Raw genomic sequence first — 17,229 nt, 5'->3', positions numbered from 1 at the left:
ACTATGGTGTTAAGCAGTCTCGGGTTTCTGATATTCTTACTCAGCTGTTCTGTTTCCTTCTAGATTGTGAAAATTTTTATCATATTAATACATTTTCGTTCTGGTTTACTTTAAAGTTGTATTACAAGAATGTTTAAGCATAAGATTCTCTCTCAAAAATAAGGAAAATGTCAAAGTTAGATTGCCTGTGCGTCCTTCATGTATTCCCCTATAAGTCTGCAGCCTGCTTTCTTCCAGTCCCTCCTAATAGAAAGGAGGAAGGTGCTTCTGTATGAAATCTTTTGATGAGTTAGCAGAAACATTGAAGAAAGTGTCTTGTAATGTGAAAAGGACAGTAAAACAAGCACAGCTCCCAAGAGAATATCAATGTATGGAAAACATCTGTTTGAGGGTTGTTTTAGGCATGAATAGCTGCATTAGCTTCTATTTTGACTTGAAGGAGCTGGTTGAGAGGCTGAAAGCAACTTCAGTGTGATTAAAAAAGTATTCCTCATTCATGGTGTAAGGAAGAAGCTGAAAGCAGTTGCAGTATTGACTTTAGTTAGGCATGTCTTAATATAGCTGGAGTGTTGAAGGGCTACAGGTTTTTAGACAAAAATACTGAAGTCTGACAGGCTGTCAGGCTGTCTCAATATGGGAAAAAAATAAGAATAATAGTAAAAGTCAATGTGGCACCATGAGGGCCTGTTCAGTGACATGAAGGTTGAGGAGGCTTTGTATAGAAAAGTGAAACTAAGTAATTCCTGTTAAAAGGATAAGCATTTAAGAGACAACTCTACTCACGATTAGTTCTTTTGAATTGGTGTGTTTGAAAAGCATTAAAAGATGTTCTTATAAATCATTAGAAAGATGACGAAAGGGATGAGCCTGTAAATAGGAAAGGAAAGCAAAGCGAAGAATAGGTGACAAATACTTGAATTGATGACAAAGCATGCCAAACAAAAAGGGCAGATTCAATGCCTTTTAGACACTGGATATTATGTCAGTAATTAAAATTTAGCTATGTGGGTTGATTTGCTTTTTAAACATCTTTAAGCAACTGAATCTTTGGTTTTTTGACAATTCTTTTGAGTGAGTTTCCAGATGATAAATATTACTTCTGTTTTTCTACTATTATGTGAAAATTTGACTTCTGGAAATCACTGGACCAAATAGTCTTTGATACCTATAGCAAACAATCAACAATTAGCAAAGACTATTAGCCAAATGTATTTAAGAAAAAAATCACATTGAATTAACGTGATTTTCTTCTTGTATTGGGCCGTAGCTGTTGTGAAGGAGGAGCAGTAGCTATATTTTGACTGTACAAAAATTTTCCACGTATGTTGATTCCACATATGTGACATTTGAATAAGCACACAAGAAAAATATGGTATCAATCATGTGGACTCTGTTTTTTCTGAAACCATAAAGACCACAAGTTATCAAAGTTGTAGCTGGTTGTTTAGACTGGGTGTCTGATTGAGAGAGGGTGTTTGGTTCTGTTAACAGAGTGAACCTGCCAAAGGGTATTTTGAGGGCAGTCTGCATTGGCTTGGAAGTGTTTACTTGAGTAGAGATTGGGAAAGGTGAGATGTAACTTAAAGTAAATAAAAGAACACTTTCACATCCATGAAGCCTAAGAGAAGTAATTTGACCATAATTCATTCAACCCACCTAAATCTCTTATTGTAAAGAAAAGACTTCCAGTTGTAAAGGTAAGAGATAAAGTGATGTGAAAAAATGTTAAAGGCTTTTAGCACAACTTCCTTTTATGTTAGGAAGATGGAGAGGTATCTTTAAATCCTAACTTTATAAGATTCTACGAATGGGAGTTAAAATTGTCTGACAGGTGTTAATCTGTTATATTTTGTCCTCCTATGTATATTGCTGCTAATTTTCTAGAATGTTTGTGAAAACAAAAACAATAATTCTGCACTCATGGCTGTCAAATATAAGAGAGGTTTTTCCACTGCTGAAAAGTTTCTTTTCAAATGCTTGATTTGAGAATCTTGCAGTTGCAATGTGTTTTTGTAGCTATTGTGTATGGGCTTGATATATCAGAGTCACTTTTTTTAAAGTACATTTTAGTCTTGAAGCTAAGAGTGGGTGTTTAGGCTATGTTGCTGTAAGAAAATCATTGTCCTTTGTAACCTTTTTGGTCAGCAAATACTATTCAACACTGAAGAGAAATTAATTTCAAGTTTTTAAATTCAAACTTTAGATGTTTTCTGAATTGCTGTGGTAATGAGGAACTCAGTTTCCTAATTAAACTGTATCAATCTGGTCTTTAAGGGCTTCTTTTAAGAGCTTTTTTTTATAACTAGATTAGTCTCCTGATAATCCAGTTTCTGTATTAATGAGACACAGCAAAAGACAATTATTTTAAGAAAGAGAGAAAGAAAAAAAAAATAGTCCTTCATAATATCTGTGGAAAATATCTTCAAGTTTTCTGAATATCCCTAGCTGCAGGTTAGGCTGTCTGTGCAAGCATGGAGCCAGCAGCTCGAGGAAGGTGATTCTTCTCCTCCCTCTGGTACTTGAGAGCACATCTGGAGTGCTGTGTTCAGGGAGCTGCAGTACAAGACAGACTTTGGGGTTTTGGGCTGAATCCAGCAGTTTGGGATGGGCAGGATGGCTGGGGCAGAACTGTGTGACCCCCAAAGAGACTGGGTTTCTTCAGCTATAAGAAGAGAAGGCAAATGAGAGATCTTGCTGATGCCTGCAACAATATAATAGGAAGATATAGAGGGAAAACAGAGTCACTATGGGAAGCCAAAGGGCAAGAGATACAAATTGGAACATGAGGTATTTCGGTAAGATACAAAAGAAACATTTTATACCATGGGTAGTGAAACACTGGAATGCATTGACCAGAGAAGTTGATTTAGAGATTATTTTTAAATATTACTTATTCTCTCTCTTAAAACATTTTTTTAGTAGGCACTTTGTGCCCTCTGCAGTTTTGTTCCAGTGTCTATGGAGTGCTCTCATGTTCTGGAAGGGTCTATAGGCAGCTCTTTGTTATTCTGTACAGAAATAATTGAGTTGATGTTTGATTAAAAAAACCCCAATATTTGAAGATGTGTGGTGAAGGCCTGTTAAAGATACCCAGATATGCTCATCAGATTAGGAAAGATTAACTTCTATGGTGTGGAATAGTGGAGTGTTTTGAAATATAGAGTCTATTTATTATTCCAGCTGCGGAAAAAAACCCAACAAATAATGGACTTAATCACATCTTAAATATGTGTCTGTTGGTTCAATAGAAGTAATTATATTCATATATAAACTAATTTACTTCTATCTCTAGTGGCAAGATTAATAGTTAGGAAATCTTTAAAAGCATTTTTTCCACTTGAACTGTTTAACAGTTTCAGACTTCCTGTAATTGAGGACTGGAGAAATCCAGGAATTTATTACAAGATACTTCTTTTGGTCTTTAATATCAAAGCAAATTATCCAGATAGTCAGTATAGCTGGAGATAAGAAAAATGAAGATGTTCTCTGCCATTTCTAATAGCAGTTGTTGCTCTTTTGAATAATTCTAGGGTAAGAGCCTCTTTATTTGGGAGGGGAGCAGTGCTGAGATACATAAAATCCATCAAGGTGTAACATAATGGAATACAGGTTCTTTAGGCAGACATAGGGTTAGAGAGGTTCCTGTAAGGCAGAAGGAAATAATGCCTTTTGCTGAAACTTGGTTTTGTTTGGGATATTGCCCTGAATCAAGAACAGATCCAGAAGAGTTGTATGTTTTTTCACCTCTAAATCTCATCCTTCCCTATCCAGTGAGGAGCTGTGTCTAGGAGTTTACCATTAATCAGAATTGCACTGGAGTTTCCTATGCTTAATAGATAATCATAGTCAGGGTTTTTTGTGGAGTCCCTTATTTCAATGTGATAAATTTATTTGCTATAAACTGTTTTCATTGTAACACTGACAGTGTTAGTCTTGCTTCTCTGGGTTATTGAGTTTCCGTAACTTAATAGATAACACATTCATTTTCTACTGAACATGCTCTTTTCAGCTTTATATGGGAATGGCATAGATTTTTTTCTCTTGTATTGATATTTCCACTGAGGGCTGCATATAGAGGTCAGATGGAACTGATTGTAGAATGGTTTGGATTTGAAGGGACTGTAAAGATCATTTCATTCCAACCCCATTGGATGTGACTCTCCAACAAATTCCTTATCCACTGAACAGTCCACTCATCAAATCCATTTCTCTCCACTGTAGAGAGAAGGATCTTGTAGGGGACCATGCCAAAGTCTTACCAGAAGTCCAGCTAAATGGCATCTGTAGCCCTTCCCTTGTCCACTGATGAGTGACTCTATTGTAGAAGATCACTAGGTTGGTCAGGCAGGACTTGGCCTCAGTGAAGCCGTGGTGGCTGTCCTGAATCCTTCTCTGTCCTGCATGTGTCATAGTACAGCTTCTTGGAGGATGTGTCTCATTAACTTCCCAGGCACAGAGGTGAGCCTGACAGGACTCAGTGTCCTCCTTTTTACCCTTTTCCAGTCAGCTGGGACTTCACCTGACTGCTGTGACTTTTCAAATATGGAAAGTGGCTTGGCAACTAAATCTTCCAGTTCCTCTCAGGAGTCTGGAATGGAGCTTGTTGGGTCCCAGAGACTTGTTTATATTCAGTTTCCTCAAGTAGTCATGAACCTGACCTTTACTTAAAGTGGGAGGGACTTCGTTCCCTCCTGCTGTCCATCCACTTGAGTGGTGTGGGGAGAGAGGTTGCTGTTGGAGACTGAGGCAAAAAACCCACAATCCTGTTGTTGAGTACTGTGGCCTTCTGCTCATCAGTTTTTTCCAGTTGTCCAGGATTTTTTGTGGATGGGAGGAATTATACCTCTTTGACTTTCTTTTGCTGGCTTATGTTAATACATATTTGAATTGGCTAACTGGAAAATAATAATTTCTTTAAAAGTATAATTTGTTTGATGTGACACATTTGACCCAAAGTGTAAATAGTTTTTCTTGCTATTTCTCTGGGATGTTTTGTGAATTTTGTTTTGAATTGCAATCAATGAGAAGTAGCATGTTGTCTGTATGTATTATTTATGCTGAATGGACAGGCCCTCATGCCAGTGTCAGCAAATGTTTTAGGATCAGAGGAACAGAGCACTTCTGTGGTACTGTTGTTCAAATATATATTTTAATTTGTTTTTCTTTTTGCTACTGGCTTTTTTGTTTAGAAAGGACCATAAACTTAGTATGTGAGAACCAAAAACCTATGAAAGAGAGGATATTTTTGCACTAGTGATATGGACAAAAGCATGACTGAGTCTGTGTTAGACAGAAAAGGTGGTTGCTGGAGAAAGGGCCAAAGGTGCAAACTTGAAATTAGGTAATATTTTAAGTGTTGGTTATTTGAAATTTTTTTAGGATACAGAACAGACAATATTTTGTCTCTTCAAATTACTGCCAGACACTGATAGCTTAATGTTTCTGATTTTAATTAAATTCTAAAATGTGTCTTAGGCTCCTTTTTATAAGACAAAGTTGTATAGTTAGTCTACATGTATGAGTAAATGGATCTACTGAATGATTTGCTGTTCTTATATACGTATGTTCTTTGCTATTTTGTAACCAATGTTTCCAAATCTCCTCTTTAGGGGAGTTTGAATTTCCATTGTCAAATGTTCTTATCTCTGAACTTATATTTCTCTACGTCATAAAGTGTACACAGGTTGATTGCCTTTGAGGCTTGTTTGATGGTGGTCTGGGGAAGTGCCAGAAAGGGAATTGACTTCAAAATATCTCTGCCATTCAAATTAAGGGTTTTTAAAATGGTTTTGCAACTTTGCTCCTTTGCATTTTAATTCATAATAGTGGTGTTGGAAACACTGTTAATGTTTTCTTAATCTGAGGAGAAAGGAAAAGGTAAACACTAGAATTCTAACATGTTTTTTTAATGTGTGAGCAATGTAGACAGCTTATGAAAATGTTAGCATTGGATTTTCAGTTTGTTTATGTTATATCTCAGTGCCAGGTAGGAATTTTCAATATAGATTCCCAAGGAAGTTTTTAGGGCTGCTTGATAGAGACAGAAAGTTATTTCAGTACTTTCAGAATGTTTGTTGTGAGTGTATAAGGGCCTTTTCTTTGTGAGTTGTGTGGTTGAATTTATTGTAGTCTGATTTCAAATATGTTTGATGGGATACTGAATCATTTCTGTGTTGACAAATCAACACTTTATTTTCCCCTGGGAATTTTTTTAAGTTCTACTAGGCACTGGAAAACAGCTACAAGTGTGTGATAAACTTGTGTTTTTAAAAAATTGATATTGAATGGAAATGAGGTACTAAATCCCCAAACCATATATTTTTATTCCTTAGGAATATAAAATAATTTTGACTTGTAGTGAGGTTGAAGTGAACTTGTAGATGGTAACCATAAAATTGTTGGCAGGAAAAAAGGACTGTAGAAATGAGAAAGCCTTGAACTTTTTATCATCTAGATGGCTTGCAAATGACAAAACATATTGTGTAACTTTATGTGGAGAAAATTGACTCTGAGAGCAGTGCCAATGACAGCACAGAGGCTCCATTTCCCTTGCTCAGTAGATTTTAAGAAACTGTTCTGGTAGTTGTTACAGAAACACCTTCTTGCAGTGACTGATTTATCTCTGTCAAAATAGGCAAGAATTACCTGAACTACTGCCATAACACTTTTTAATAAGTGCTATGACTCTGTAGGTTCTAAGATGCAGTTAGTGTAAAGTTTTTAGTTTGTGTTGTGCAATCCAAATAGTCTTGGTTTAGTTTTCCGTTCTGTCCTCTGGGATGACTTAGACCTAAGCAAAGGCTTGCACAGATGCCAAATGGAAATGTCTCAGGTTACTTAGAGGAGGGAGTTGTGTTGTTAAAGTCTTGTAGATTTAATTATAAATCTAATGATGTTGTGTAAATATGAAATGTTTGCTGCTAGGAGTACAGCTCTTACAGATATTTTTGTTATACAACAAATTCATTTATACCTCCATGTAGTTTGTAGCACAACAGCTTTTCCCTTTGCAATGTTGCAAATGTAAGTGCTGCTGTATTTTACCCAAAAAGTAAGTTTAAAGCTTGTAACTTATTTTGTCTTTATCTTTTCAGTTGAATTTCTAGGAGTGAAGTCATCCTTCTTTCTCACCTTTCAATTTCACTTGTTTTTAAATTGTCAAGTAAAACTTCTTTTACATTTCAAACATTGATTAAATGTACTTAAGTGTGCATGTTTACTGTTGAACTTTATTTAGTATTTCAAATATTCCATACAATTTCTTTATAGAAACGATTACAAAAAGAACTATTGGCATTTCAAAATGATCCACCTCCGGGAATGACTCTAGATGAAAAGAGTGTACAAAATTCAATTACACAGTAAGTATATATACTATTTTATTTCTGCTATCATGATGAAAAGACTAAATAATGAGCAGTTATCTTCACACTTCCACCACTTACTCCAAGTAACATTGTGAATTTTGCTTTTAGTCTAGGCAATGAGACATTGTTCTCCTTAGTAAGCATATTGCCCTATGGTGTTGGACACTTTCAGGAACAGGGTAGTGAATTTACTAAATTTTATTAGGCATTTTACTGTCTAACAAACTGTCAATTAGTAAAAGCTTCTGCATATTTAGAATAAAATAATTTATTTATCTTCCATAGCTACTAACCTCCAAAACTCGTCTAGATTTATTGAAAAAATGGAGTAGCTGTTTTAGAGTTCTGTGACATTTGAATAGAATATATGTCATAGCTGTTAATTTTCATTACCTTCTTTCTCTAAGGCAAGTGAAGAAAACTTCTTAAAAAGCAAAGTTTTCTGGGTACACTTGTTTACACTTTTTCCCCTGCCTTGGCTTTCTTGGTGATTTGTGAAATGGAAAGAGAAACATGGTAAAATATTCTGTGTCTGTTGAAATGGACAGGGGTTGTTCTTGGTATTAATCTAATTTTTAATTGACAGAAATTCAAAAGATTCAGTCTGTGTTGACATTTTTTTTTCTCATAAATTTCTTAGTTTCATTTCAGAGAAATGTTAAAAATTGAGCACATGTAAACATTGATGAGAGTATGATCTCAGACTATAAGTTCTGGACTATGTTATTGATTAATGGAGCAGCTTAAACATAGAGCCGAATTTTGATGTTTTCACATCTGCATTTTGGGTGGTGGCATTCAGACCATGTTACATGAGGCTTTTCTGAGACTCATATAGACTGCTATATACATATAGCATGAGTTAAACACTCACTGCTTTTTAAATTATGCTGGCCTTTGTGATAATTCTGATGAATATGACTAAAACTGAAATAGCAGTTTTTAGTTTTCTGCAAAAATGAGTCAGTCTAATATTGTAAATGGTATCCACTTATTTCAACAAAAAAAGTATTAAATCAAAGTTTAGAGCAGATTGCAAAGGATATCTCTGTTTCCACCTCATTGTAATTTCTGCCCTGTACAACTTTTATACCTTTCAATACCTTGCACATAAAATCTTGCTATTTACTGTCATGCTAGATTTTGATACTGTTGCTGTTTTAGAAGCTTCTTGTCAAAAGTAAGATGATATTTTTTTCTCTTTGAGGGTTTTTGGTATCAGGTAGCATGTTTTGAGTTCATTAATCAAGTTACAGTTGGAATTGGTTGTGTTAAAAATTTGTGTAGCCATACTTGCTTGGGTTTTAAAGATGTTGAATAAAATAATTGGATCCCATGATGTAACTGGGTAATTTAAAACATTGAGCAATCTTTAATTTTAAATATACAAGGATTAGAAATTTGAGAAGGCTAAACTGTAAAGCACACAGGAAATATGGGTTCTACTGATTCCTTGACCATAAAAGGAGCAATGTCCAGGCAAAGTTATCTTCTACTTAGTAAAGTAAACTATTTAAAAAACTTGAAAGTGGAAGTTCTGAATCACAAGAACCAATAAATCTAAAGAGTATTGCTGCACTGTGTGTATAAATGTAAAAGCAGAAGGCATAAGACGAGATAAGTGATCTGGAGTGCAGATAGATTAAATCAAAGGCATCTTCACAAAGTTAAAATATGAAACATACTTCATCAGCCTTCACTGTATTGCCACTGTGCTACTGTTGAAGATGCATTCCTCTTGAAGGGTGTGAGAGCTAGCAGTTTTTCTCAAAAAATGCCAAAATCCAAAGCAGAGCAGCAATAATAAAACCAGCAAATAAAAAAAGGCCAAAGAGTGACAGAGGGGAAAATAAAAAATGTGCATGGCTTAAATACAGAGGGAGAGTATGTCTTACAGGAGGATCATCAGAGCTGCCAGCTGGAGATGTCGACTTTTCTGAGTACACTGCTGTTCTGCAAAATCTCAGCTGCCTTCCTTGAGTTGATGTAAACCGTATCTGAGTATTTTTGTAGTCTCTTTACCTTATTGTGTTGCTTAGCTCTGTAAAACTCAATCAAAGGTAAAAAACCAAAAATGGGAACTTGATGTTGCAAAGGGTGGTATTAAGTGGTCAACAGAACTGTAAAACTGTGGAATTTTAATAGCAGAATGTTGCTGTATGTGTCAAACAATATGCAAAGCATCTGGTTTTAGCTGTACTAGAAAGGCCACAATGGAAACCCAACAACAATAAAACTCCCCCATGCAACATCACCACCCTCTTCCCCAGCAACTCCAACTGACTCCCATCAGTTACTTTACTGGTATTATGGTGGAAGGAGAAGCAGCATAGGAAAAAGAATACTGGTATGTTGAGTTGTTATCTTCATTACAGATTCAAATTACTCTGGTTTTGTATTTTGTTTTAATTTGCCAGGACCTTTTAATTTTTATACTATTAACTTTTCCATTTTTGGTTCCATTACCTGCAAGATACCATTTAATTTCTGAGTTTTTCACAAATACAAGTACAAGATGAGCTTTGCCCTTTCCCCTTGGTTACAGATTTTATTTTAATAAACTGTATTGAATTTTCCTTGACAGAGAAGTAAAACAAGCCAAAAGAGAATGTGTACTAGTTTGTTTCTTTCCAAACCTTTTAAGTTTTCAAGCAGGAGTTTTTTTTCAGCTTTGTTGTCTCACATTAGCAGCCATTTCTTGGGAACTGACAGGTCTATGTATAGTTCAAGTCATAATTACATTTACAGTTTGCATCAGTGCGTCAGTGCCTGTATGCAAAACACCAAGCTTGTTTCTTTTAAATACAGGCTTGATGTATTGCTCACCTTTGTGATTGTTGCAGTGTTAGAAGAGAAGTTAGATGGTCTGGCTGTGATTGATACTTGGTTTGATTAGTCCAGTGCTCCAGGAAGTACAAGTATTAATTTGTCAGTCCACAATGCTAACTGCTTTTTCCCCTATTCCTTAGGTGGATTGTAGACATGGAAGGTGCTCCAGGAACACTCTATGAAGGGGAAAAATTTCAGCTTTTATTTAAGTTTAGTAGTCGGTATCCTTTTGATTCGCCTCAGGTAACTGCTGCCTTCTTTCTCTCTTCCTGCTACCTTCAGGTTACAGCTGTATGACTTGTGCTGAGTATTGTATTATCCTCACAGCCTAATGCCAGCTTTGCTTACTTTAATTTGTATTGAACACATTGTGCAGGTGCCTTTTCTTTACAAATGATTCTGCAGTGAAGTATAGGACTCTGATGTCTGCTTGAACAGATGAAATTAGTGTAACCTGGGGGCTTCTTTGATGTTGATATTCATGTCATGAAATACAGGGTAAAGCAGGAAGATCCCCTTTACTGTGATGCAGGAGCCAAGTAAACAATAAACTGCTGCTTCATCCCTTCTTCCTTTCAACATATTTTTTTCTGGTTGATTTTTAAGACTCTTGCATCTTCTGTGCTGCCGTTGTTAATGCAGCTGAAGAAGTACTATGCTTCTGATAGGGATCGTGTAGATACATGATGTGCTTGAGAGACCTGCAAATAGTGTTATAACGGAGGTATGTGATACTGTGTTGCTTTTAGGACAACCTAGAGACCTGAAGGAACAGCAGAACTTGGAGACTGCAGAATGTGCCGTGTACTTCCATTCCTCCATTACCTGAGGGAAATGCTTCGAAATATGGCTGATAAGAGTAGTGGCCAATTATCATCCCTGCTTTGCTGAAAAGGGAAATAGAAAAGCAAGAGTGTCTTAGTTCTTGTCCTGTTTCAGCTCAGAGTTCTAGAAATTATCTCTGCAACTTCTCTCGTTGGTCTTAAAACTGAATCATGGAGCTGTGAGAAACACTTAAGCCATAAAAATTAACATATTTTTAGGTACCATAATAAACACTAGGATGCTGACTTTCAGTCTTTTACAGAAAAAACTGGCTACTTGTACTTCTGCACCTCATCAGGTTTGCAACGTACTAATTATAGGTGATTCACAAGAGATCACCAGTTTAATTTGGTTCCAGGTTGTTTGTCTTCATTACCCGACCTGTGTGTGTGGCTCTGTGCAATTTATTGTTAAGCAGCAAATTAGATCCATACATCTACACTGAATTTTATCACAGAAAACAATTAAAAATTTAAGTACGGGATACTGGATTGTTTTAAATGGATAGAATTTCAATTTTTCAAACATGGCTGTGCAGTAGGGTCATTCTGCACTACAATTTCTTGGTCATAATTACCTCCTGCAAATCTAGTTACTGTGAATTGACAATTTTCACTTGTGCTGCTTTAATCACTTGGATGTTTTCTGCCTTTAAATATATGTTGTCTGTCATAGAGTGCATTCTTTTACTTACCTAGTCTGCCTAGTTCAGGTTGTCATGTAAAAAACCAGGATATTAGTTACAAGTGAAATACATTACAGGATTATGAAGGTAAGCCCTTCAATGCTTAAGAAATACCAGTTTAAAGACCTCTGGAAGATCTTTCTGCATCCAGTTTCTCTTATGCCTTAGAGACCTGTCTGCCATTTTGCAGATAAATTAAGCTCTCTAATTTCAGTTTCCTATGTGATGAAGGTGTTGCTTGTCGTCAGTGAGGAGGTGGGTGTGTGTGTACATGTTTACATATTTTTATGCATACCTATATAGCTTAAGAAACACTTAAGAAACTGCTGGGTATTATAGCTATGAGTGGCAGAGACTTATGATTTTGTTGCATAAAAGGAGTTGCAAAAGGAGTTCAGGAGTATAATACCAATATGAAGATTTCACTTTTACTCTCTTTCTGTTCATCCTGAACCAATGATATGTTTTGACAAAAATTTGATGTAAGAGCAGGAGTTGTCAAAATTGCTTTTCTAGCCTTTTTTGATTGTGGTAGCATCTTTTAATAGAGAGGAGTTCCGGTTCTAAGTGCTTTTCTTCCATATTCTCCATGTCAAATAAAATTTTTTCTATTTGAAATAATGTTTTAAAAATACTTCCTATTTGGTAAACTTTGGTATACTTTGGTTTCACAAGTCCTTTATTTATAGTCAAAAAGATTGAAGAATTTTAATTTTATTCTTCATGCTGGAACCTGGATGGGTTGTCCAGAATTTTATTTCTGTTATGTCCAAGTTTATAGAAATACTCATTTGTGAATCTTGTTGTGCTTCTTGGGGTATAACATTGTGGCTTATAAAGTCATTAAAATCCAGTGGCTTGGCTAGACAGCTGTATTCCTTGGGATGTGGAAGACTGAGGCTGTGAGGTTTTGCAGTCTTTACATTGTTACCTTTGCATTTTTTTATACTGTATAAATATTAATAGAAAGTCCCCTGTATTTAACCATTTATTTAACTCCATCTTCACTAGCTATTTAGGCTTCCATTGATTATTTTACATTTCACTTAATAGTTTCCAAAATTGAATTAACCCAACGTGAAGTCTTACTTACTATAAGTGAAAATGGCAGACCTGCTTCTTAAATAAGATTATATTGTTTCCCCAAACCAATACAGTTTTATATAAAATAGGGACTATAAATTAGTTATTTTTGTTCTTTTTTTTAGGTCATGTTTACTGGAGACAATATCCCTGTTCATCCTCATGTTTATAGCAATGGTCATATCTGTTTATCCATTCTAACGGAAGACTGGTCTCCAGCCCTCTCAGTGCAATCTGTTTGTCTTAGCATTATTAGCATGCTTTCCAGCTGCAAAGAAAAGGTATGGGCTTTTTTAGCACTGTTGAAGTAGACTACGTAAAAGTTAGTAATTTTCTACTTTACAAAGTAAAATTTTCATTTCTCAAATTCCGAAATAGGCAAAACTACTGTATCTACATTTCTACTATTGAGAAACTACTAAGCTAGAACTGCAATATAAATAGTGCAGTAAGTACTTTGCCACTGTTTTCATGGTAACCTGCTTATATATCATTACTGGAAAAGAGCAGTGGATGGAACCCTTCCAGTTGTACTAACTGTGAAGTTCAATCATGCTTTAGGACAATTCTTTGCAAAATTATCCTTCCTCTAAAAGGAGTGTGGAATGACTAGTGAAACGTCTTTAGTGCAGATGTTTCTAACTTTGCATCTGTACTATTTCAGTGAACTTGATAATTGTCATTTCAGGGAAATAAATGGTGCTAAGCTGATTTTTTGGCACTAATACCTTAGAGACCTTTTAGTAAAGAGATTGCCCTTTCACTTTTGACCGTTTCTTTCGCAGAGGGCTGTCTGTGGAAGTTAGATGTGGTCAGAGCTTGTCCATATGTGCTATCCAAGCATGCCTTTTTATTTTGCATTCCAATCAGTCCTAGTCATATATGTAGTCAAAAAACCACCCCAAAATGGCTTTGTATTGTATTGTACCCTATGTGTTTTGTAAATGATGGCACTTATGAAGAAAACCGAAGAATATGTAATAATGATCAGCTACAGATACTGAAATTCATTTTTTCACCCACTCTAAGCTGAGCCTTAGAATGGGAATTGGATGTAATGCATCAGAATTAGATTCCAAGCTGCAAAGGAATTTAATTTTGGGGTTTTTTTTGAACAACAGCTGTTTCTTGTGAGTTAGTTTCTTTTGTTTGTTTGTTTATTTTTTCTTTTTTTTTCTCCCCTACTTATCACCAAACTCTATGATATTTTTTACTATTTTATTTTCTTGGAGTATCTCAAGTAAGAATTTGTTACCTGTATCTTTGAGTGATTTTTCTTCACCAAAAAGGTCTAGTCCTGCCTGTTACCTCATTTTCACTGCATTCACATGGTAATCTTCCATAATCTTATTAAATAGCGCATGTATTACAATGTGAGGATTGTTTGATTATTTGTAGGTCTTTTCTTCTGTTGCAGAGGCGACCTCCAGATAACTCATTTTATGTAAGAACATGTAACAAGAATCCAAAGAAAACAAAATGGTGGTATCATGGTAAGTATCTAACTAGGACCAGAAATTTTTAACTTCTTTTTAGACTGAAGACAATTAAATTGTAGGAAAGTAGGATAAATGTGTTCAAATAATTAAACTCTTTTTTTTCAACTGAAAACGTTATTTAAATCCTGCTTCTGAGATACTCTGCTATGATTTTTTTTCTATATCACATTTGAATAATTCCTGGTGGAAATTTAGACATGTTTTAAATTGTAGGATTGACTTTCAATGAGAATTCTTGTAAAGTGTATCAATCCATGACAAGTACAAAGTTTGGGATTGGGGAAAGTCCATGATGAAACTAGGTTTTGCTCTAAACATTTTTTGTTATTGTTATCAACACTTTAAAAACTTCTATGCTGTTGAAAATACACCTGTGTATTTGTAAACAGCTATGTGTTTTGATAGATTTCCTCAATCAGAATTTCCAATATGGGACACTTGACTGACTTTAAAGGCTCCTAAAAACTAATACTCAATAATATAGTAATAAGATTCTCCATGGACATGATCAAGAAGAAAAAAGTGTATTAAAACTTCTAGTGTCTGCAGTGCTAGTGTTGTGTTGGGGTTTTTTTTTTCTTTGTTTGGTTTTGGTTTGGGGTTTGCTTTGCCTTTGTTTTTGTGCTTTTTTCTTTTGTTTCCATGTGTTCTGTGTCTTGCTTTATACTTTGTGGTTTCTTTCTTCTGCCTCAGCATTTGTCATCCTCCACCCAGAGCTGCAGTTGGCTGTATGTGCTTGTCTTATCCACTCCGTTGGTGAGGAAAGAGAGAAGAAGGGGATAGAGATGGGCCATTCTTTGTTTCTGTCCTCTTGTTAGCAATGCTTTCCTTGCTTTCCCTAGGAAAATTCTGTACAAGTGGTAGTCATTGGAAGCACAAGTACTGTGGGAAGGGATATGTCAGAGAAGGTAACACTCCATGCTAGTGCAGTGCAGAACAGTTGATTCCATCATTGCAGAGGCAGGTGAAGGTTCCACCATAAGACATCCTCTGTTTTTCATGGCCTCCTCACTCCAGCATAGGTTCTGTCCCTGGTGTGAAAACTAGAGCAAGTATTTTGAGGCAGTGAGAGTTCATAACTGGAAAGGCAAATTCCAAAGTCTTCACCCTTAAAATTCTTAAGATTCTTAAAAGCCCATGGATAGCTTAACAAGAAAAACGTGATAGTTTCATGATACTTGCTGAGACCCATGGGATTTTGACATATGGTAATGTAACAGAATGAAACTTTGTTTCTCACGATACAGTAATTGTATCCCCAAAACAAGGTGGTTTCAGGTACAGTAAGAGAATTGCTGTATGCCATGAGATTAAGGTATATCTAAGAAACTTGGGACCATCATGTGGTTGTTTTTAAAGTTGACTCCAAGAATAATAATCATAATGCACACAAGGATAGATTTTTCATCCTCACCAGATTATTCAGCAATCACTTTCTTTTCTCTCTCTGTTTTCATGCTCTTGTAATGTGTTTGGTGCTTCTGCATTTCCAGTTTTTGTTTCTCTTAAATGGCAGTTTTGGGAGAATTTTTGTTAACTTGCTATTTTCACTTGCTAATTATTTTTAAAGAGAAACAGATAAAGTTCCATTTATTGGCTTTATCTTGTGATTAAATTTTCTGTTTTCTTTTAATTTGTACCAGTCTCATTTTGATTTAGAATAGAAATCTGTAAAAGCAGAACAGTCTTCAGATATTACTTTTATTTCTTAATAATGAAATTCGATTTGTGTTAAACAAGCAAAACAAACTTAGTATGAAGAGAAATCTGAGTTACTGATTCTGAAGGTTGCTGTATTATGGCTCAAAACCACAGCTTACAGTTCACTGAATGGGTATTTTAGTTACTATGAAGTAACTATGCAGTGTTTTTTTTCTGGAAGTCAGAAAATCTTACCCCTCCTCAAATTCAGAGCAACATAAAAACCAACCTGAGGCAAGAGAAAGAAAGTCGGTTCATTTAAATAACTCATACTGTCTTGATTAAAAATTCATTGAGCTCCCACCACCTTGAATTCTTACATGAAAAAACAAAATATTCCTGATGTCCACAAGAGAAAAATTTCATAAATGATTAGAGTGTTTTCCCTTCCATTTTGGTGTGTGTCATTTGCTTCTTTTCTCATTTAATTTTGTTGCTCCTCTGTGGACATAGAACAAGACTGCCAAGGCATGATCTTTAAATTGTCAGTGTTTTCTAAACAGGTTTACAGAAATGGTATGTTACAGTAAAATGGGAAGTGTGAAAAGATGCTTCTGTCGTGTTTATTTTCTGCTCATGCTTCAGTTGAATTGTCATATATCTAATCTTGTGGTTGAACCACGTTTGGCTGGATAAGTGAGGGAAGAAAAAACAATCACACCCAGGAAAGAAAACCAGCTGTCCAGGGTTAACTGTTGTGAGAAATTAAATGCCAGTGCTAATACAACAACCTGTGCAGGGAGATGCAGAGTGGTTCTGCCAGTTCTGCTGTCTGCTGCCCATTGGACTGGTTTAGCTTTAATGTGACATAGTAGCTCTGTGTTTTGAAGAGTTAGGAAGAAGTCTGTCATAGGTATTAATGCATGCATTTGAAGGATTTTTTTTCAGTATGTGCCTGGAATTTATTTATCTGGGTGCAAAAATAGTCCCTGGTTGGGAGCTGATGTAAAGAAAACCCAGATGAGTACAGACTGATAAAGTGGCACTTAGAGACATATTCTGACATGTAGATATGTGTTTGCATTCATCTTAATACAGAGTTTTTAATCTGTGATATCATCCCTCTGCCCCCCCCAACACAGCATCTTATTCCTCGAGCAGAGTTATGGAGCTTTGTTTGCTACAAAATTATGTCCTCACAAGCCCTGTTTTAAAGCTCCTGATCTTTGATAACTGAAAATATTTCTAGATTGTCTACCCCACGCAATGTCTGTTTCAACTGTACATTGATTTTCCTGCT

At 35.6% G+C, this 17,229-nt stretch overlaps 1 protein-coding gene across 1 annotated transcript in view; it reads left to right on the top strand.

The window, feature by feature from the left end:
• The first annotated feature begins 7,075 nt into the window (after positions 1-7,075).
• UBE2W (ubiquitin conjugating enzyme E2 W) overlaps positions 7,076-17,229 on the top strand; it is an 11,772-nt gene continuing 1,618 nt past the window's right edge. Inside the window, exons 1-4 of the mRNA XM_005430788.1 lie at positions 7,076-7,361; positions 10,337-10,439; positions 12,915-13,070; positions 14,207-14,282. Of these exons, the coding sequence (XP_005430845.1) occupies positions 7,321-7,361; positions 10,337-10,439; positions 12,915-13,070; positions 14,207-14,282 (376 nt within the window). The 5' untranslated portion in view covers positions 7,076-7,320. The remainder of the gene's footprint in view (positions 7,362-10,336; positions 10,440-12,914; positions 13,071-14,206; positions 14,283-17,229) is intronic.

This window comes from Geospiza fortis, unplaced genomic scaffold (assembly GCF_000277835.1).
Source record: "Geospiza fortis unplaced genomic scaffold, GeoFor_1.0 scaffold922, whole genome shotgun sequence".
NCBI classification, from domain to species: domain Eukaryota; kingdom Metazoa; phylum Chordata; class Aves; order Passeriformes; family Thraupidae; genus Geospiza; species Geospiza fortis.
This window is presented reverse-complemented; position numbering and strand designations above follow the sequence as displayed.